General features: G+C 32.5%; 1 protein-coding gene and 1 long non-coding RNA gene across 2 annotated transcripts; one reads left to right on the top strand and one right to left on the bottom strand.

Moving 5' to 3' along the window:
* Positions 1 to 5,815: 5,815 nt before the first annotated feature.
* On the top strand, positions 5,816 to 7,093 carry LOC122303143 (protein EXORDIUM-like 3). Its single transcript, XM_043114767.1, has one exon. It carries the CDS (start codon positions 5,873 to 5,875, stop codon positions 6,902 to 6,904), a length of 1,032 nt encoding a protein of 343 aa, XP_042970701.1. The 5' UTR covers positions 5,816 to 5,872; the 3' UTR covers positions 6,905 to 7,093.
* Positions 7,094 to 11,850: 4,757 nt separating this feature from the next.
* LOC122303019 lies at positions 11,851 to 15,970 on the bottom strand. Its single transcript, XR_006240588.1, has 2 exons — positions 15,773 to 15,970; positions 11,851 to 12,248 (listed from the first exon to the last, which is right to left on the bottom strand). It is a non-coding gene; the product is annotated as an uncharacterized LOC122303019 (long non-coding RNA).
* Between the last annotated feature and the right edge of the window lie 6,288 nt (positions 15,971 to 22,258).

The raw sequence follows: 22,258 nt of genomic DNA, 5'->3' as shown, positions 1-22,258 counted from the left end.
TCGTGATTATAAATTTTTAAATAGTTATATAAAATATAATAAATAATTTAATTTTTTAAAAATTTAAAATAATAAAAATAAATAATATTATAATATTTTATTTAATTTTTAAATTTTATTTAAAATTATTTTATCTCATCTCATTATAATAAAAATAGAGTCAATAGATTTGATGGAGAGCGCTATACGAATCTTCACCTTTAATTTTAATTAAAAATTAATGACAATTTCACTGTATCAAATCAAATAAGATGAAAATAAAATGAGTAACATTTTCATTGAATATGTTATATTTGAATGCTCAGGAAAAAAAAAAAAAAAAAAAAAAAGGCATTAAGTTGAAAAAATGTGACCATGAACTATTTATTTATATTTTATCATTTTACTTCTCAATAAACAGTGGAGCCATTGAATTCAGCTCACGAAAATAAGTAGAGTTTAGTGGCTGAGTGAGACTATTTAGTTTTTCATTTTATTTTATTTTATTTTTATCATGTATCCTAATATCTGGTTTATTTAAAAGTTGAGACACGAAACAATGGGCCAAAAGTTAAGGGGATGAGTAACTTTTACCAAAGTCTGGTTTAAAAGTTTCACATCCAAAGTCGCAACCCCATACCCAAAACTCAAAAGTGATTTTCCACCTCCCCAACTAATTATTTTAGCTCGTTTTGTTTACCTTTTCTAGTCTATTTAGCTTATGAAAAATATAAAATGTGGCAAAAATAAGTGTTATGGGATGTGACGCACCAATTAGATTAAGGTCTGCATCATTTATTACAAGTTATATGAATATTTCAGACAACATTAAATAAATAGTAAGTATTGTAGTCAATAAGATTTATATTATATATTATGTGTTTATCTCTATCGTACAGACCCTCTAATTTGTATAAGAATTTGAATGATCTCCTTTTCACATCAATTTGATCCCTCATTACTAAATTGATTTTAGAAGAAAGTACTTACCCCATCCAAATATGAGTCCTACTATAATAAAAATAAAATTATTTGTTGACGTATTAAACAACTAATTGATTTACAATTCTATAGCGTCAACTAATACAGACAATGTTTATAGTTTATTTTTTTAAAATTATTTTTTAATAAAAATTTCTATCTATAAACCGTTAGAAAAATCACATTTTCTATGTAGTTGGCATGACAATATTTAATTTAAAAGAAAATTGTAAATTTAAATATTTTTTAAATTAAATATTGTCACGTTAGTTATTAAAAAAATACTTTATACATCGAAGAATAATTTTTTAAAAATGATTAGTTATACCCGATCCGTCAGGCAGTGGATTAATCACGAGAGAGTAGCATTGGAGACTCTTGACCATCTTCAACTGGCCGCTTCAACCTAATTTGAACTTATTTTTATGTATTATTTGGTTATCAAAGATTTCTTATTTTAAATATAAAATTTTTATCTTATTAAAATATAAAAATAATTTAATTTTTTGTTTAATTTTTAAAATAATAATAATATTAAAATATTATATTTAATATTTAATTTTAAAATTTAAAATTTTTAAAAATCTAAATGGCAAGCAGAACCTTATTCTTTTGCACTTCTTTTTCATGGAACTCTTGAAGACACGCGCCTAGACAAGGGAGTACGGTGCTCGTCATACTGAGGAAATTAGGAATGTAACCCATTTCACCCGCATATGCCCCAAAGTTTCCGCAGTTGTGTCTAGCACTAGGCGCGTGAGAACGCAAAGACAGGGACAAACATGTCAGCGCACGCGTGTGTTGTCTCGACTCTTGCGCGTCGCAGTCAAGCTGCGGGACCCATCTCGAGTTCTTCACGGTTTGTTCATCCTCAGCTGGTGATTTTGCATAGGGGAGTGCCCCACACGGTCGCTCTCAATCCCTGCTGTTCGATCGCTACTGTCCGTCACTCATCATTAGGAGTCGCGCAATTTACTCCGTGATTAGATTAGAAAAATGCACTCTGAAATTTTATTTGTAATAAATATTTACGAATGCCAAGTCTTCAATGGAACATAATTCTGTAGAATTTATTATTAAATTACTTTTTTATTAAATTTATATATCAATCCCTTTTCTTTAAATATGAAAAAAAAAAAAAAGTAATTTGAATCTCTCTCGCCTCTCATTTGTTGTCTCTTGAGGGATGACATGCAATCCTCAATGGTAGGGCGGAATTAATATTTATTATATTTCAATATAAATGATAATTTTATTAATTTTATACTTTTTAAAAACTCGAATTATGATTATAATGTATAGTTTCTCATCTCGTATATACAATTCTATTTATTGATATACTAATCATATTGTTGATATCAAAACTTGTTACATAAGCTAAGAAATGTATTTATGCACTGAATTTTTAAAGACAATAAAATATGGTAAGTGATATTTATGCATTGATTTGTAAGAAACAAAATTATTTATTTTAATTTTTAATTCATTAAATTAACTTAAATGCAAAAAACTTAAATTCTTCATATATATATATAATATAAGAAATAATATTTACAGTATTAAAATGGATAAGTTTCGTATATTTCTTTTAAAAAAAGTAAGTAAATATGAGATTTACGTAAAAATAAATTATTTTTTTAATAATAATTTTTTTTTTTTAAATTACGTTAGATTTATGTATTCTAAAATTGTATATAGCATTACTTATACACAACAAGAGTTGTACTTTAAAACAATAATAGTCACGTACCTCCCTTTCTTTTCTAGAAAGTTAACTAATATACTAGACCCACTTCACAAGACAACGACATGACGAAATGCACTTTGCTTATCAACATTCAACACAGCATGCAATATGCATATAAAATCTTTATGTAATTTTGAGTAATTATAATATATATAGCTAATTTACAACTCAATTTATAATTAACAAATATGCTTTCATTATTTTGTACAAAATAATAATCGTATGAATTTTCTATTCGATTTGAACATAAAACTTTATACAATTAATTTTCATTTAGAACAAAGTCGTAAAAAGAGTTGAGTTGTATATCGTTATTCATTTTTTAAAATTCAAACATAGTTGTTAAAATTATTGTAGATAAGTATATGAATAGGTTTACATCTTTGAAAATACTTTTATTATCTAATCACTGAAAAAAAAATTAAAATAAATCCCCCCAGCTAAATCACAAGTTTTTAAAAGATAGATAAATGAAATAGATTTTTTAATGTTTATTAAATATACAATAACTATTATAAACATAGTTTACTTTAAGTATATTTATTTATCTCATTTTATGGTTTTATTTAAAATAATAATAATATTTACACTTGTAAAATTTGTATACTATTTTTTAAAATAAATAAATAAATATAAGATTTATATAAAAAATTAAAATTTTAATAATAAATTTAATTTTTTTAAAAATAAGAAAAATATGCTTGTCATCCTTAGACAATACATTATACATAATTTTTAATTTTATTTTTTTACTAAATATGTATTGTATCAATGTGAATGATAAGTATAAAAATCTAATTAATTTAAGATAAATAAAAAAATGAAAAAAATGTGATATATAATATATAGAGACAATAATAATTACAAAATTAAAAAAAAAATACACGACGTTAGACTCTTGCACGAAAAAAGGCCCAAAAAGTTTTAAAAAGATAATGGGTGACAGCAACTTTTTACTGGAGAGCCTAAGGAGTAGGTGCCGGAAACAGCACTTCGTACAGGCATGGGTTGGGTTTAACGCCCCCAAAGTCTTTAGTGTCGCCCCCGAATACGACTTCTGTTTCGATAACTGTTACAACATCTGAGATTATATTGCCTTCAAAAAAAAAAAAAATCTGAGATTATATAAAATAAATTTATAAGTGGATATGAATTTATGAAATCTATTAAATATAATTTATAATAAAATTAATTTTATAATTTAATTGTATTATATTAAATTATATATTTATTTTTATGAATTTATTTATGATTAAAATATTTTTCTTTATTAATATTGGAGATGCCATTTGAATGCCACCTTTAGATGGAATTCCCTCTAACTCCCCCACTGTACAAAAAGGGAACTTAATTAGTCATATAGGTATGGGAACTTCATCACGATTCACGAACCAAAAAAAAAAAAAAAAACATCGTACGATTGAATTTTCCTCTCAGCTTTCAATTTGTTTAACATTTTAAATCACACAGTTATCTATGTTGGATACGCTAATAAATGTCAATGTTCTGGTTCTACTTCTTCTCCTACCACGCATCTGGTCCATTTGGGAAGGTTTTTGCAAATTATTGTTCACGTACGTATAGATTTACATTCAAGTGTGACTTCTTTAAGCATGATAAATGTGGAAACTTAGGACTGCCCTTTCTTTTCTTGTATTCCCATGTCATTTAAAGGGAATTTTGGATAATAAATTGAGATAAAAATTGAATAAAATATTATTTAAATATAAAATTTTAATATAATTAAAAATTTAAAAAATTATAACAATAAATTGAGATAAAGTAAAAATGATATTAGTTAGGAGTTTCTTTTATCCAAACATAATCTAAAAGTGAGATAGGGAGTACGGAGTTTAATTTTCAAATTAGTAGCTCCCCAAAAATAGTAAATTCAAGAGCCTGCATGCAAATAAGGCCGATGGTTGTCCTATCGTAGATTCGTAAGAGGTTATCAAAGGGTTTCTTTCATGTTTCCATTTTGTATCGAATAATGTTATTTTAGCTTTATTTCCACGACAAAAGTGGCAGCTTCACGGAAGCAGCAACTCTTTTGGGTTGGCTGAAATAACACCCTCAATTGTAAAAATGGTTCAAAAGTTAGCTTTGAGGATGTCCCATGCATGTTTTATTTATCTGTAATGTTATATATAATTTTAAAGTGTATAAATCTTATTACTAGATGGCACTACTTGGACAAAGAGCATAACGTAAAGATTAGTTTGAATTTAGAAATAAGATGATTGTAGATAAAAGTTAAATAAAATATTATTAAAATATTAATTTATAATAATATTATTATTTTAAAATTATATTATTTATTATATTTTGTATATAAAAATTTAAAAAAATTATAATAATAAAAAGGGATAAATGGACTCTCTGAGATGAAAATTTTGAGTTTAAGATAAAATATTAAAATATTATATTTTAATATTATTATTGTTTTAAACTTAAAAAAAATTAAATTATTTATTATATTTTATATAAAAAATTAAAAAAATTATAATGATAAAATAAAAATTTTAAATTTAAAATAAAATTTTTTTATTATCAAACCATAACTAAATGTCCAAGAGTCCACGGTTCGTGTCTTTGGTCTGGACCACGCACTGCACCCTGGTCCAACCCCCCCCGCCACCCCACTTCACCAAAATTATCCCTCTCCTACTCTTTTCCCGCGCTGTACGAGCAAAGTACTAAGACAGGATTTGATCAGATGAGAACAACCATTATCACGATCATCATCCTGATCATCCCTCTCCACTCCCTACCTGCACGGTACATTCTCTCCCAATTTACGTAGGTCCCGCCCTTCCCTACTTTAAGATCCACTCGACAGCTGTCCTCCACTATCCTCAAATCAATGCCTCCAATTTTTTTCAAGAAATATTTTTAAAAAAGAAATGATTTCTATACAACCCTACTTACAATGTTGTGAATTGACGTAAAATAGGATATTTAAAAAAAAATATAATTGTAAAATATATAGCTAAAAGTATTTTATTTATTTATTTTTATTTTAAAAAAGCTAAAAAAATAAAAATAATTTTAGGTACAGCGGACAGTAATTCCCCTCTAAAATCTCCTACTATATAATATATATGGACTTTGCCTTCCTTCACATTTGTACTGAAAGCTGGTCACTCATTCTCACTCGTCACTAACATGCGCCTGGGTTGTCCTCGCCGGTATCCGGCGCTCCGCCCCCTTACCCTTGTTACGACACTCTTCTTTATCAGCCCGGTGATCGGGTGGCGCCCATGGCCTCACAACAAGACCAACGCCCATGATTTAGTCTTCGGAGACTCCAAAAAATTCGAGGGCTCATCCGAGTTCGTCCGCTTAAGGTACCACATGGGACCGGTGCTCACCGCCAACATTACCGTCCACACAATCTGGTATGGCACTTGGGAGAGGAACCAAAAGAAGATCATCCGCGCGTTCATCAACTCCATCTCTGCTGTCGATTCCAAGCACCCCTCAGTGTCCGGCTGGTGGAAGACGGTACAGCTCTATACGGACCAGACCGGCGCCAACATTTCCCGTACGGTGCGTCTCGGCATGGAGAAAAACGACCGGTTTTACTCGCACGGGAAATCACTCACGCGCCTGTCCATCCAGTCGGTGATAAAGAGCGCCGTTACGGCCAAGTCGAGACCTTTGCCGTTAAATCCGCAGAGTGGGCTCTACCTCTTGCTCACATCTGCTGACGTGTACGTCCAGGATTTCTGCGGACAAGTGTGTGGCTTCCACTATTTCACGTTCCCGTCCATTGTGGGGTACACGCTGCCTTACGCATGGGTTGGGAACTCGGCGAAGCTGTGCCCGGGTGTGTGCGCTTACCCCTTCGCCGTGCCGAATTATATCCCTGGGCTGAAGCCGTTGAAGTCACCAAACGGCGACGTAGGGGTGGACGGGATGGTTAGCGTGATCGCGCACGAGATCGCCGAGCTGGCGACGAATCCTTTGGTGAACGCCTGGTACGCCGGGCAGGATCCTAGCTTCCCGGTGGAGATTGCAGACCTGTGCGAGGGGATATACGGAACTGGCGGTGGTGGGTCCTACACCGGTCAGCTCTTCAACGGCGAAGATGGCACTACGTTTAATATGAACGGGATCAGGCGGCGGTTCTTGGTTCAGTGGGTTTGGAACCATGTGGTTAGCTATTGTACCGGCCCAAATGCACTCGATCAGTAAAAACCTCTCACCCTCTCTGTCTGTCTTTTCATTTTTCGTGTATTTGGTATTTTTTGCTGTTGATGTTTGGTTTGTGTTTTGGGAGTGATTAGTTAAGGTAGTTAAGTTTGTTAATTATGTATTAATAATATTGTCGACAGTTGTATACCGTCTTTGTATACAAATTACATGTGGGTTGTTCCCGCCTCATTTGAAGCCAGCCAGACAGTTCGGGTTAGGTACTGCTGATCTTAAAGATATTTAAAATTGTGCTTAAACCACTTTTGTCTTAATACTACACAATACAATACCCTTCTCGACCACTGCAAATTTGGGTTCGAGAGGGGCCCTTGCCTTAGGTGGTTTGAATCGACGAAGACAAAGACCTGAAAGACAATATTGCATTTGGATTTGGATTTGCATTTGCTTGTGTGTCCTCCCTTATCTGCTCATTCCTCCGATCCTTTTTCTGTGGACTCTAGTACTCTGTCCAGTGTTGTGTGTGTCTCTCTCTGTGTCTCTGTTTTTTGTGATTTCGTTTATACAACTTCATTTATATGGTCTTAATTTTAACGTTGTGCCTATACATCTTCATGCCCTGTTTCAATTTGGTGCATGAAAATGTAAAATGCAGAAAAAATGATTGAGGATCTCCATTGGAGTAACATGTTTAAGTAGTCATTTTCTAATATCTATATTTAGAATGATTATCTATGTACCCTTATCTTAATTGTTTGGGAAATAGAATACCTCTCCCCTATAAAAAAAAAGTCGATTAGGAGAGGTATAATGCTGCACCACATACAAACAAATTCTATAATAATACTGTTGCGAGAGACATGTTCTATATCCCAAGTAGAGACATCCGATAAAAACATATATACGAGAATAAGTTCGTACTCCTAGATTAGACGTGCCTCATTAAGAGAGCTCTTTTTTTTTATAAGAGATTCGAATAAGAAGAAGGATCCTTCGACTGGCCGCCCGTCCCTAGTACAATCTTATTTCTCCATTAAAGAGAGCTCTTTTAGCGGTTAAATGCAAACTAGCATTTTTGAATTGGACCTCATTTCGCATTTTTCAGCCAACCTATGCTTAATATTTTGAAGTGTGGGGAAGGAGCTTTAGCATATTTAGGGACCCACACACTCCTAATTTTTGCCATTTTCTGAGGGAACTTTATTGGGATTTGGAAAGCTTAGGTTATGATCGATGTAATATTTTTATCATATGAACGCTTTATTTCAGTTTCCCTTTTTCTAAAGGTCCATTGTTTGTTACGTACTTTGAAAACAAAAGTCATCGATTGCTCGGTGCCCATCAAATAAAAAGGCTGAAAAAGATGACCCAAGTGCCAGTAATACCTGGGTAACATATTGTTATTGTAGGGTCAGCTTGCAGACAAACCACCCCCCCCCCCCCCCCCTCTCTCCCTCTCTTCTTGGGACAGTAAAATCATTCCAAGAATTTAAGAACACACATAGTAAAATTTCAAAACTTTGTCAATCGGTTCAATGTTGTAAAATGGCCATTTCAAGAAAAGTTTGCGTGAGAAATACAGCATGGGTGACATCCAAGCCAGAGGTCCCCCCCCCCCCCCCCCCCCCCCCCCCCCCCCCCCCAATTTTCTAATAATGGTTCCCTGCTCCGATCCCTCTTCGCCTCCATACCCATTTAATAATGCTAATCAATCTTCACCAACTCTCTTTTACTTCGAACGCATGTGTATAGGCATTCTTCTCCTATCATAATTTTTTCCCTTTTTTTTTTATCTTTTGGTTTGGATTTATACAATAACTCCCTGCAACAATAATTTACATACGCATCATGCATACGTGCAGCAAGCTTGTGACTAGAATTTAAGTACGTTTAATGCCATTGCCACCTTCACGGCTCATTGAAAAGTAAGATCACGAGTACCATGAAAATAAAAAGCAAAATGAAGTAACAGACGTATCAATAAAAATAAATAATAAGAGGTTGAGAAGATAAAAAAGGATTTTCAAATTTAGAAAGATAAGTATTATAGTTATAAAAAAAAAAAAAAACTTAAAAGATAAATCTATAAATTAATTTTATAATTTAATATATCATATCAAATTTTTTTTTAAGTGAAGAAAAGATTTTTAATTTTAGAAAGGAGTGGACTATAGAAGCTTAAAGATGAAAATGAAAGACCAACCTGATGAGGCGCCGCTTCTGGTTTAGGCCTTTACCGGCTGTGCCAGCTATTAATGTTTTATATATTGTGGTTTACTTTTGTAGGAGCTAGAATTCAACCTACTCCGACGACCAAGAGAGTCGATTAGAGGCCAAATATACAAGACGATGTTAGGGGTACTGAGTATTAAATGTGTACGATATTATAAATAATTTTTTATTTTATTTTTTAAACCTTCTTAATTATTAAAAAAATATAAATCCATTAATAGTTACTTACTCAATTATTTTAAAAAAATAAACACATTTAATAAACATTTTTAATATATTACCATTTTCCAATATACAAATATCTTTTTGCATTAGAGGAAGTGAGAGCCAGCTGTTTTGTTCTCAAATGCGTTTAACGATGACTTTGAACCCAAAATTGTTTTTTTTTTTAATGCATATATTTCTGGTGGGGTCCGGTTATTACCCAACCAGATTGGTTCAACTCCATAGGAATGGTAGTTGTTGAACATTCCTGTAATCTTCGAGACTTGTATCAAAATTGTCGGCATTTTCCCTAGCTGTCCCAGGGATTTTGTACCTTTTGAGACGAGAAACATTTCACTTACCACTCGAATCCACCCAAAGTATGAGATCAGTGGTTGAAATAATTTGTGGAAGGTATTAATTAAGAGAAGAAAATTTACTGTCTTATTGCTTGTCACCCCCTTCAATCAAATCTATAACAATCACAACAATTTTCAAGTCTTTGTAGACCTGGTCCTAGTAACACTTTGACTAAATCAAAGACTAGGGAAAAAGAAGAAATTATGAGATGAATACGAACAATCAATAATCAGTGCTACATACAGGAGAGCATCAGCCGGTCCGGATCGGATCATTTTTTGACCGCATTGAATTGGTTTGGTTTAAAAATGGGAGGACCGAATTCATTTGATCCAGTCTATAGTTTAGAAATTTTTCATTTTGGACTAGATGGAATGGAAAAAAAATTATATATATTATTTATATAAATTAATTATATATATCACAATATTACATAAATATTATATTTTTTAATGTATAACTATAATATATAGTACTAGTATATATTAATATATTAAAATATTATATATTAGTATTAGTATATATTAGTTATATATATGTAGTATTAGTATAATTAACTTAATATATTAGTATTAAATCACTATAATTACATAGAGTATTATTTATATAGTATTTAATATAACTACATAGAGTATTAGTATAACTATATAGAGTATTAGTAATAAGAGTATTACTATTATTTAATATAGTATTACATATAGTATTAATCAATGTGGAGTTTGAAGAGATATAGTAAAACTAATATATTACATATAGTATTACCATTATTACCTATAATTATAGTATTAGTACTAGTGCATTATTAGTTATAGTAAATAAGTTAATATTTATTACTAATTTACTATATATTAATAGACTAATAGTATTAGCATATTATTAATATATATAATAGTATACTATATGTATATATATTAAATATATCATAATATAATTACATAAGTATTAAACAAAATTTCATTGGATATTAAAAAAAGAAAGAAAAAAGAAAGAAAGAAAGTGTATAGTGGACCGAACGGACTAAACCAGTACTTAGGGAGGTCGGTTCTGTCTAGGGTGGGAAAAATTTGGATCGAATAAATCCAGTCCGGTCCACAAAACCTCATTCGACAGGACCAGACCTAACCGAACTCCTCCCTAGCTACAACTATTCTAAGGCTAATATAGATATATCTATCCTAACCCAGTTATTATGTGTTATCTAGGGCTTTACAAGAACCAGTCAAATCAACGGGGATTGATTTAGATAAGTTGCCAGTGCTCAGAACTGGTCGGTCGACAATAGTTTTTTTAATCAAAACCAACGTCCAGCAGTTTAGTCTTGGTTTCAGTTTAGATTGGACCGCTGAACCAACCAATAATTTAAATGTAATTTTTTAAAAAAATTATACATATATGAAATGACGTTGTTTTACTCGTCGTTGTTTTAGGACTTAGTGTTTGAACAAAATTTAAAGGAAATGGTGCCCGCCCTTTCACCCTAGGATTTAAACACCCTCATCCTTCTTATCTCTCTCTCTCTCTCTCTCTCTCTCTCTCTCTCTCTCTCCACGGTGTCATCGCACACTACCATGCAGGGCCACCTCCATCGCCACCAAAGACACTAACGAACTGAATGGAATTATGCCGAGACCAATGTCGATAGTTTTCTCCCCCTTCATCAGTCAATTTCAATCAAGATTTACACTTTTTTAAGGAATTGGTGTGGTTTCGATTTAATACCTTCGTTTTTACCCCTAGTTTTATCTTTTCATCTCTATGTATGGGATATTTAATTATATAAAATATAATATAGAGTCAATATTGGAACTTGAGATTCCTATTCTGTTACTATTTATCTAACAAACTTAAGAATTAACTTATGAAAATAAATAGATTTTATTAATATTAACAAAATCCAACGATTCTATTTTTCCCTCATTCTCAACACTGCAAGTTAATTGTATAGACTTTGTTCTCTCTCTGAGTCTCTAATTCTAGTTTGAATGATACTCTCTATATTTACCGTAAAAAAATAAACAAAAAATTAGTCACTCCAAAAGAATCCAGCGGCATGTTTTCAGCTCATTTTCGTTAGCCGCCTCCAAGTAAAAGTGAACCATTTTGCACATAAAGGCCAAATTGAACAGCACTAGCTACCATGCACCATCGATCATTGCATACAACTGATTATGGTATAACAAAATTCATATATAGTCTCGAATGGCTGCCAATTAAAGAGATAATCCCACTGTGCCCAATATATAGCTGCATGTAGAAAACAAAATCCTGCACTAAAAACGATCAATACAAGCTAGCTGTGGGGTTTCATTCTGGTTGAATCACAACTTGGACTCATAAACACTGAGTCCCCATATTTTTATATTGAAAGCGAAGTACAAAGTTCACGAACACCACATAATTTTGGATGATCAAAGCATGATTGATAAGGGGAGATCAGACACTTTAGAAGAACAGATGCTCCACCAGGTAATTGGCAAACAATTTACTTAAGGGATCCACCAGAGATGATCCTCATTCCCTGAAAAAAACCTTTGCAGTTTCACTCTTCATCTTTGTTTGTAATTGGCATGAAAGGCACTTCGAATTCAGCCTAAAGAAAGAGGAATCAGATAATTAAGAAATTGTTTGCAGAACCTGAATATCAATCAGTCTACGCTAATTAAATATCATTTGTGATCTTGAAGTTTGTCGTTCTACAAGTAGTTGAACACTCCGTAAGCATTATCAATGTTCTAGCAATAAACAAGGACAGTCGTGTAAATGATGAGTATAAACGAGAGCTATTACAGACACAAATAGATTATATAAAATAAAACCTACAAATTGATGTGGTTTCATAAAATCTGTTAGATCTATTTTATAATAAAAACTACTTTACAATATCACGTATCACATTAAACTGCATTAATTTATAAATTTACTTTTATATAATCCCTTTGTGACTAAAATATTTTCTTAAATAAATACTTCACAAAGAATTGATCATCCCACTTTTCCGGTTGGAAAGTCTGAAAATACAGATTAGCTTATCAATTAAACCATTCAAGCAATACAAGTAATAATTTTAGAAATCAAGACACCTCAATTTCTCAACTTATATTTATTAGAAAATTCTGCCCTACATTCTTATTCCACTATGATGAAATGGTATTCTCTATCAACCTTTAAAATTTTCTTTGAACAAAATAAAAATTGATCCAAGAGTGATTAAAGTGCCACGTTAGATACTAATTATAGAATGAGAGTGTGATCTTGTCAATCCGCGTTTGATGAAATGCAAATACTAGACAAGAAAGTGCTCTTATCATAATATATATTTGGAGTGAGCACTCTTAAATGGATTATTCATCTTATTTTTTAAAATACATAATCAAAACTTATTTTTTCTATTTTATACATTGATTTTTATAATATACCATACATATTTATTTTTTATTCATATCATTTAAATACTATACTTTTTAATATTTTGTGGGAGAAAATGTACAAAAAGAGATAAATTATTGTGAGATAAAAAGTACAATAAGAGATAGAAAATAAATAAAAAAATATTTACATTTGTGTACAATCCCTTCTACATGTAGAAGCAACACTGTAGATAAATTGAAAATAGAAATGGAATGCATTATCCATTGGATGCATTTTTAAACCGATTTCCTTCAAATTTTACATAAAAATTAGTTTTACAAAACCTATTGGGTGCGCTCCTTGGTCAAGTGAATTTATTACTTTTCAGCCACGTTATTATTTTTAATAAATTAGAATCTGAAAGGGTACGCCATGCTCCGCATTTTGTTGGTTACACAAATTAAATTATTATTATTTATTTAATTATTATAATTATTTTAAATTTTTATGTAAAATATAATAAATAATAAAATTTTTTCAAGTTTTTAAATAAAAATAATACTAAAAAATAAAATTTTAATTAATTTTTATTTTATCTTGTATAATACAAGATTAGAAATTTAAGGGAAAAAAAATAAAGAGAGGCATTTAATCAGGAAAAAATATAGTTGCAAGCACAATTGTGCATTAATCTATGCATCAATGTAATGTGATTGGTCAAAAAATAGATTTTATTGAAAACAATATTAATTTAAATTTTAAATATAAATAAATCAGTATTGGTACACAGATTAATGCGCAACTATATTTATATGTAGCAAAACTCTTTAATCAGAAAACCTTTCGAAGTGAATTGGTACAACAGCAGTTTGAGGTGGTAATAAGACCTCATGGCCAAAGTCGTGTTGAGAATTTGAAAAAATGCATTGGGTGGAGAACATAAATGAATTACCAAAAAACATTGCACGTCCACGTGAAAATATTCATGTGCAACTACCAATAAAAGAACTAGTACATGATAAATGAAGGGGGTGCATCCTCATCCACATCAACCTGGACAATACCAAAATCATCAATTAAAAATTTAAAAAAAAAAAGTCCAAAAAGTGGAATAATGGATGAACCGGATAGCCTGTACGTAGGTACAACTTTAAGATTATATATACATAAATCTCGTATCAGATGTCGCAAACAGGTTGCTTGCAGTTATACAATCATAGACAGTAACCGATTAGGCCCATATCAACGCGGCCCATCAATAGCAAACTTCATCAATATATCTTCTATATATAAAAAGTGTGTATGAAACGGAAAATCTTGTTTTAACGGTTTTTCCGTTAAAGTTAACACCGTTTGTTTTAACGGTTTGACATATAAAATGAAGACATAAATGTTGAGAGAGATAGCATTCAATGTTATTATATGATTTATTAATCTCAATAATTATAATACTTAATAGTTTATATAATAATAAGTAATTAAAGATTAGTTATTATATTTTTCTCTTTCTCCTTAACATATACACTGTATTAGGTGCATAAGACGTGAATCCCTAAGTATAATATACGTGTATTATACGTTTCATTAACTCAGATTATTGAGTATTTCAAATTTAAAAATCTCATATAATATATAATATAAGTGTGTTTAATCAAAGTGTTTTTTTTTTCCCCATGGTAGTAGGACGTAGCTTCCGCTAAGTCATATTCCATACATGGGCTTGCTATGATAGGCACGTGACAAATGCCGTGATCCTTGAGCTAATCAAGCAAGAGTAAATTCGGCCAACAATTTCAAAATATATTTTATGATTTATATATATGCTATATATAGAAAATATTATACCACAAATTTTATAAAAAGATTATGTTTTAACTTTATGTTGTCCCTGATCGACTCAACCAACAGCAAAATAAGAATTTCAATGTTGTCTCTGTTGATTGTCTACAGGATGACATAAATTGATGAATTATAATACAAACATCAAACGACACATATTTTGAACTACCATTTGTGTTAGACTTTTATTAAATTTTTCGTATACATCTTTGCTAAAATTATAGATGTTATAAACATGTATTGAATTATATGATACTTTGAACTAATTTTTTTATTTTCTCCAATATGCCTTAAATTATTAAGTGACATCAATAATTTCTATAAAATATATATTATTTTTTAGAAATAATCATTTCATAAAATTAGACAAACGTGCTTTGCACGTTATTCCCACCTAGTATATATATAAAATAATTATACGTGAAAACAGCTATAAATATGAAAAGATTATATAAAATAAATTTATAAATTAATGTAATTTCATAAAATTTATTAGATTTATTTTATAATAAACGTAATTTTAAAATCTGACATACCATATCAAACCACCTCGACTAATATATATATTTGTATACATATATATATTAATCCCAGTTTGTTTCGATTTTTCCTTTTATGGCTGAACTTGGATGATCTGAATTCTTAAGCCCTTTGTAACTAAGTTGAATTTCACCCAACCAACTTAATTTCCAGAAAGCTCAGTTGAATTTTCAACTGAATCAATCGGTACTGAAAAAAGATGATCGAGAACTTCCCATGCCACAAGGTACACACAACCAGATCGAGCCAGACAACAAACAAGAAATCAATGACACGACTTCCAAGCCAAGTCCCACAATACTGCATCCGCTAATGACTTTGATGAGCTCAACCAACGATTTTCGATGATCATAATTTTTATCACAAACTAAAAACAAGAATTCACACCTGATGCAGAGAGAACAATGCCCGCCACAACAATGACATGACCCCGCCCAGCCCCAACGTACAAAGCAAGAAGAAAAGTACTTTCATTCCTGTTATCCTCTTTCGCCTTGACATGATGAGTAAGTTTGGGTTTGGTCGGAGAGTGGAAAAGAGGCTTGGTCGAGGAAGATGAGGTTGTGGTTTGCTGGTGTAGGAAGATGCAGAATGGATCTGGATCACGTGTGGCTCCATTTTCAGTTAATTTTTAGTTGGTTAGTAAATGTGTTTTGGTTTTTGCGTGGTGTCGTCAGTCGTGTTAAAAGTAATCGACACATAAAATTAAGATTAAAGCTTCTTAATCTAATTATAAATGGAATTAAAAATTAAGAAGTTTATTCGTAAATTCGTTTCACTGACACACTATAAATAAATAAAAATTTAAAATTAATATAATATTTTTGTTGTGAATTGTTGAAAAGAGAGAGCCTCCATATTATTGATTCATGAACCTAAAAATATCTCCATATATATAGGGGTATAAAAGTCTTAATTGACTGCTAAGATTTGATCAATAATGACGGTTAAATGTGGTCATACAATACAAGATGGTTTATAACATTTTCTCCTTGGATGACCATATTTAAAGAATATGCCTCATTAAAACCTTGTAAAAAAAAACCTTGTAGGAAAAAAAATAATGGCGAAGGAAAAAGAGTACAGTATTCATATGTACCGCCAAGTGCTTTAGAATTGTCTTATTAAAACCTTACAAAGGAAAACCCAGTGAGATAAAACCTTAGAGAAGGAAAAAGAGTACAATTAGCACAAGTATTCAAGACATTACTCCTCCTGAAAAGTGTATGATAATAGGTCTTCAAGTATCCGTATTCCAATGTTTTGCATAATCTTCTTAAATGTTGCAGTTGGTAATGTTTTAGCGAATAAATTTGCCAAATTATTACTTGACCGTATCTGCTTGACATCAATTTCATATTTCTCCTCATGAATTGTAATGATTTTTTTGTGTGGATCTAAAAAATAACCTGCATCCGTATATCCAACTAATTGTGGACTTGATCAATGTTGATAAAATAATCACATATTCAGGGCTTCAATTGCACTGAAATAAGGTATTTCAGAACCAAGAATTTCTTCATTGTATTTACAAGGATGAAACGGATCTTTCTGCTCATCAAATGATCGAGCAACCATTGGAGTACTCAGGGGATGAGTTTTTTCATATAAAAGTGCTTCAAAACTTTATAGTGAAATTCACCATATTGAATTCAAGATCATTTTAACATTAAATTCACTACTCTTATAGAGTTATGCTCTTCTGGAGTTCTTGTAAATAACATAGTTAGTGGAGAATTCATCAAAATTAAACCGCCAACCTCATTTTTCAATAAAAACGGTGGCCATCTTTTTAAACCAAACACCGTAGGATCTTACAGCTCTTATATAGCTATCAGGCGCCGCAGGGTTATGATGTTATATCTCTTATCTCTTGTAGAGAGATGCTTTATGAGAAATGTAGTGAAGCAATAGAGATGTTTTGTCATACTTTTATCTATAAAAAAAATATTAAACTCATCTTCATTCGCATATCATCTTCTTCACTTTTCTGTAATTAGTCTATATTCTTACTCTGCAATCTCTTTCTGCATTCTTACTCTGCAATGGCCCAGCAATCTTCTCATAACCAATATATGAGGTATTCTGCACCTCGTTCACCAGTTATTTCTGTTTCTTCCATAGATGCTATAATGCAATACAATAATAATCTGATTAATAAGTCAGATAATGAAACTATCTACGAGCTTGTGAGTCTCGGTACTCAATACTCATAAAGCATTGTCGCATTTTCTTAGCGACTACAATCCAAAACTTGTGGGGTTGACAAACTCCACGAGAATATTTATATCCTTCATCGACTTCTTCTGGAGTCCAACATGAAGATATGAGTAATAAAGCAAGAGAATAGGAATTTAAAATTCTTGATTAAATCTTCTTTTCGATTGCCTACTCTTTTAGATAAGGATGCCATGTAGATTCTTGAAGAACAAGAGCGTTTAAAGAATGAGGCGAAAAGCCTTAAATTTCTGTAATTTTGTTTCGAGATAATAAAATAATATTTCTCAAATATTCATATTTGTGTTTATATCTTCTAGTAGATGTTCTGTGTGCTCCATTTTATTTCTCATTTAATAATGCACACATCTTACAAAATCGTAATATGAATTTGAAATACTAATTGTATTTAAGAGATGATATTTCAGAATTAATAATTTCATTCATCTCTCCTTTGAAGCTGCAGGGGTTTTAAATTTATATTTCAAATATGTGCAATTTTTATGAGCTCTTTTGGAGTCTCAATGACATTTAAATTATCTACATAACCTGCAATAAAAATTAATATAGATACTAAAAATATATTGACAATAGTTTGTTCCACGTGTGTTTAGATTGTTTTAGATCATATAAGGATTTTTGAAACTTGATATAATACATATTTCTGGATGTATTCAGTTTAGAAGTTTCAAACATTTTATATCCTTCATGGATTTTCATATATATGTCGTGATCCAATGATCCATATAAATATACAGTTAATCATGCATATCCAAACTCTCGGTAACTTTCAAACTAATAAAAATTTCAATATAATTTCAACCACTTTAAAAATATATCTGTATTATTTTTGCAAGAAACCAACTTGTGATTTATATATCACATTTTAATTTCTTCTATATAAATACCCACTGATATTCAACAAGTATCACCTCTTTAGGTGTTTGGACTACAAGTCTTTATGCATCATATTTTACTAGTGATATCAATTCTACAGAAATTGTTTCTTTCAAATTATGCCAATATTTTTACGTCGGTATTCTTCGACGGTTTTTTATTCACTTTTTTCATTACTTCTGGTAATGTCAATTACCATCTTATATGAAAATATGTTGTTAACAACGATTTTATGTCTATCCAGAATTTCTCCAATATTTATGAAATGTATCGATATATCGTTATTTTCAGGTACTTGTCCTTCTTCAAGAGAAGACATTTCATGAAAAACCTCTTCAAGAGGCACTCTTCAGGAGATTTATATTCTTCAAAAGTTTATATGGGAGAATTTTATACAGAAAATTTGGATGGATCTTATTGTTTATTTTGTGGGTACGGCCTCTTCAGGAGTACCAAATTATTTGTGTTTTTTCTCTTTCGAGATGCTTTGTTTTTTGTATCAATAGGTCTCATATACTTTTAGACATGTCTTATGTTCATTAGACTGCTAAATTTCTCAATTCTCGCTGGAATTTTAGCTGCTAGAATATGAGATATTTTTATCTTATTGCATCCATAATTTAATTATCATCTGAACTTCCAGTTCACCTATGATAATCAAGATAACGTCGAATTATTTCATTTTATTTGCTTTTAGCAATTTTTTTTTCCACTCCTGGTTGTAAGACTTTATAGTAAAAGAATCTTCTGATTCTTTTATGGATGTCCATATTAAAATTATTTGACTTATCGTAATTGATTTTGGGTGATCAAGATAATCATGAAAAAGATACAAATATTTTGAATCATATCACTTTTGATGCATCATAATATTTGATTCAATAGTTGTATAATATCATCTCAAAGATAAATCTATTAGTTTTTCCAAGACGAGCTTTTGACCCGAAATCATAAAATTAATATAAAGATATTCGTTATCATGTCCAATCTTTTTCCTTTTTTTGAATAGAATGCATCATTCTCTTCACTTTCGGGAAGAAAATGATATAAATTCAATATAATTCATTTCAGGGAATGATGTGGAACTAGTAGGACGTGACTAATGATTTCTTAATAAAAAACTCATTATTTTACTTAGCCACTAGAAGACCAGATATAAATTTAAAATATATTGTGAACTTTTGTACTCGATATTACTAATTCAAGAGTACATTCGAGGCATTTATTTAAACATATATTCTTTAGTGGCTTTTTTTAACACAATTTCAATTATGCAACTTCAGGTGCATTAATCATAATGAGCTTTTAGTACACCTATCACTCATTTAAATTATGAGATACTCAATAAAATTATTGATTTATAACGATCTTTCAGGGATGTTACATTTCCATTCTAAGATGAATCATATCATCAATAATTCATAACAAGTATAAAAAATAAATAGAACTTATATATAAACTATGTGAATAAAAATTTACCACAGATATAATTGAAATGTAAATTATAGAAATTTTAATTCACCATAGATATAACTGATATGTAAACTATGTGAATAAATATAGAATTTTATCAAGTAATAATAATGAATATAATCTTTAATACTTACTTTGAAGATTGCAAATAATATATTAAAAAATTTACTTGAAGTAGAAGACTAATAACTTCAGAATCATCAGAACCTCCGTGCTGAATAGAAAATCCAATTATCCCTATAAAAAGTGTGCCCACATGGGATGAATGTCGTGCCTTTCTTCCTTACCATGCACACGCAGCACACTGAATCACTCCCCACGGCCCCTCTTTTGTGCTGATCAGTCTGTCTGCACGCTTTCTCTCCTTTTTTTTTCATAAGATCCTCATCTGATCTTGGTTCAGCTGGCCTATCTAAGATAGACTCAAACCCAGGATGGGCAACCGAGTCGGCGCCCATTTCGGATCTGGGTGAGCTGAAGTGGAGGTCATGTTGACTAGAAGGGTTTGGAACCTGATGGAGGGTTCGGTGATTCGGTAATGGAGACACTGAGAGCAGTGAGGGGTCTGTACCCGTAAGTCCGTGGCCCGTCGAGTTCCTGGGCAAGCGAACGGTGAAGATCGAAGCTAGCCCAAGCCAGTAGGGGTGTACACGAAACCGGCAAACCGGCCGTGACCGACTCAGACCGGCCGCCGGAGACCGGAACCGGCCGAAACCGCCAAGGAACCGGTCGGCGGTCGGCAGCGATTTAGCAAAACCGACGTTCGTCGGTTCGGTCGCGGTTTGAGGCCGGCTCAAACCGTTAAACCGGCCGACAACATAAACATATATATTTTTTAATTTATACCTAAATAAAACGACGCCGTTCCACTAAGTGGAACGGCGTCGTTTGATTCTGTTATGATAAAACACATGTAAACGACGCCGTTGGATTTAAAACCAAACGGCGTCGTTTTGATCTCCTTCTTCCTCCTTCTTCTTCTTCCCCCGATTCTCACAGCTTCTCTCTCTCTCCTCTGTAACTCTCTCTCTCTCTACTCTCTTCGAGCACCAGCGCCGCTAGAGGAACCGACAACCGACCGAGAACCGCCAGAGAACCGCCGGAGTAGATACGGACGGTTTTCCTCCCCCCCATCGACCGGTTACGGTCGGTTGCTCCGGTGAATCTCACCTCATCGGTCGGCGTCGGTTTTACCCAAAAACCGCGCCGATGAGGTCGGTTTTCACCCCTACAAGCCAGGGCGGAGACGGGCCCAATGTCGCACCAATGAATCCACTCCTTTCGGTAGGTGGTGCCGTCTACTTCGACGGTCCAACTGGCCTCTTTGTAGAGAGCTTTAAGGACCTCATTGTTGTCGCAATGCTTCGGGAGCTTGTTGTAGCAATACTTCGACAGTCCAACCGGCCTCTTTGTGTTCTCCGGTGTAGCACCAGTCTCATTCTCGTCCCCTCTCGACGGCCAACCCGTCTCGGAGATGTGAACAGGCAGCTTCTTGTAATCAGCGAAGCTAGAGTGGCGTACACGGCGTCGATCTATGCAATCAACATGTTGTCGTAGCGGAGGTTTGTGGAAGGGTCTATGATCCCTGAGTTCAAATGGAAGATAACGAAGTCCAGTGAGACCTGCTTCGGGAGCTTGTAGTTCCCGTACATCTAGAGATTGGTGTAGATCTTTGCGATGAAGGCCCGCCTCCTTGGCTCCCTCCTCTTGTTTTTCTCCCTCTCCTTCCACGTTGGCATTCTCGCCCTCGACGTCATTTTCAGCTACTACTCTTTTCTTCATCAGGATCTATAACAGCACTGGTACCATTTTGGTTTTGAGCTCAAGCTACCTCAACCATGCCAAAGATGCAAGCAACATAGATGGCATCAAAAGCTAAAACCGGTGTTCTTGTCCTCCCACAGGACCCTTTTCATGGTGCTTTGGATCGCGGCCTTTACCTCAGTTTTTGCATGGTAGAATAATCTCGTGGGCCGGTTTACCGACGTTGACTCAGTCACTTGTGATGGATCGACTTTGGAGGTTGCAAATTGAAGGAGGAAGATAACTGGACAGGTCTACCTCACTTCCTCTCTCTCTGTTGGAAAAGCCATAGTTTCAAGTTGTCAGATTTGGAAGTGAGCGTACACGAACCTCATCTTGTACCGGTAGCCCTTGGTGACATCGATGATGAGGTTCTTGACGTGGCTGAGAGCAGTATAGATTGCCAGTGGCCTCGTTAATGATGAGGTCTTTACCCAGATCATGCTCGGCAGGGGCAGCCCAGAGGCTGAGCCTTAGAGCTTC

Source organism: Carya illinoinensis, chromosome 3 (assembly GCF_018687715.1).
Source record: "Carya illinoinensis cultivar Pawnee chromosome 3, C.illinoinensisPawnee_v1, whole genome shotgun sequence".
NCBI lineage: Eukaryota > Viridiplantae > Streptophyta > Magnoliopsida > Fagales > Juglandaceae > Carya > Carya illinoinensis.
Note: the sequence above shows the minus strand (reverse complement) of the source record. Positions and strands in the feature narration are given on the sequence as shown.

Bases quoted from the DNA above. Each gene is read 5' to 3' on its own strand.
- LOC122303143 (XM_043114767.1), top strand. From the start codon at position 5,873: ATGCGCCTGGGTTGTCCTCGCCGGTATCCGGCGCTCCGCCCCCTTACC.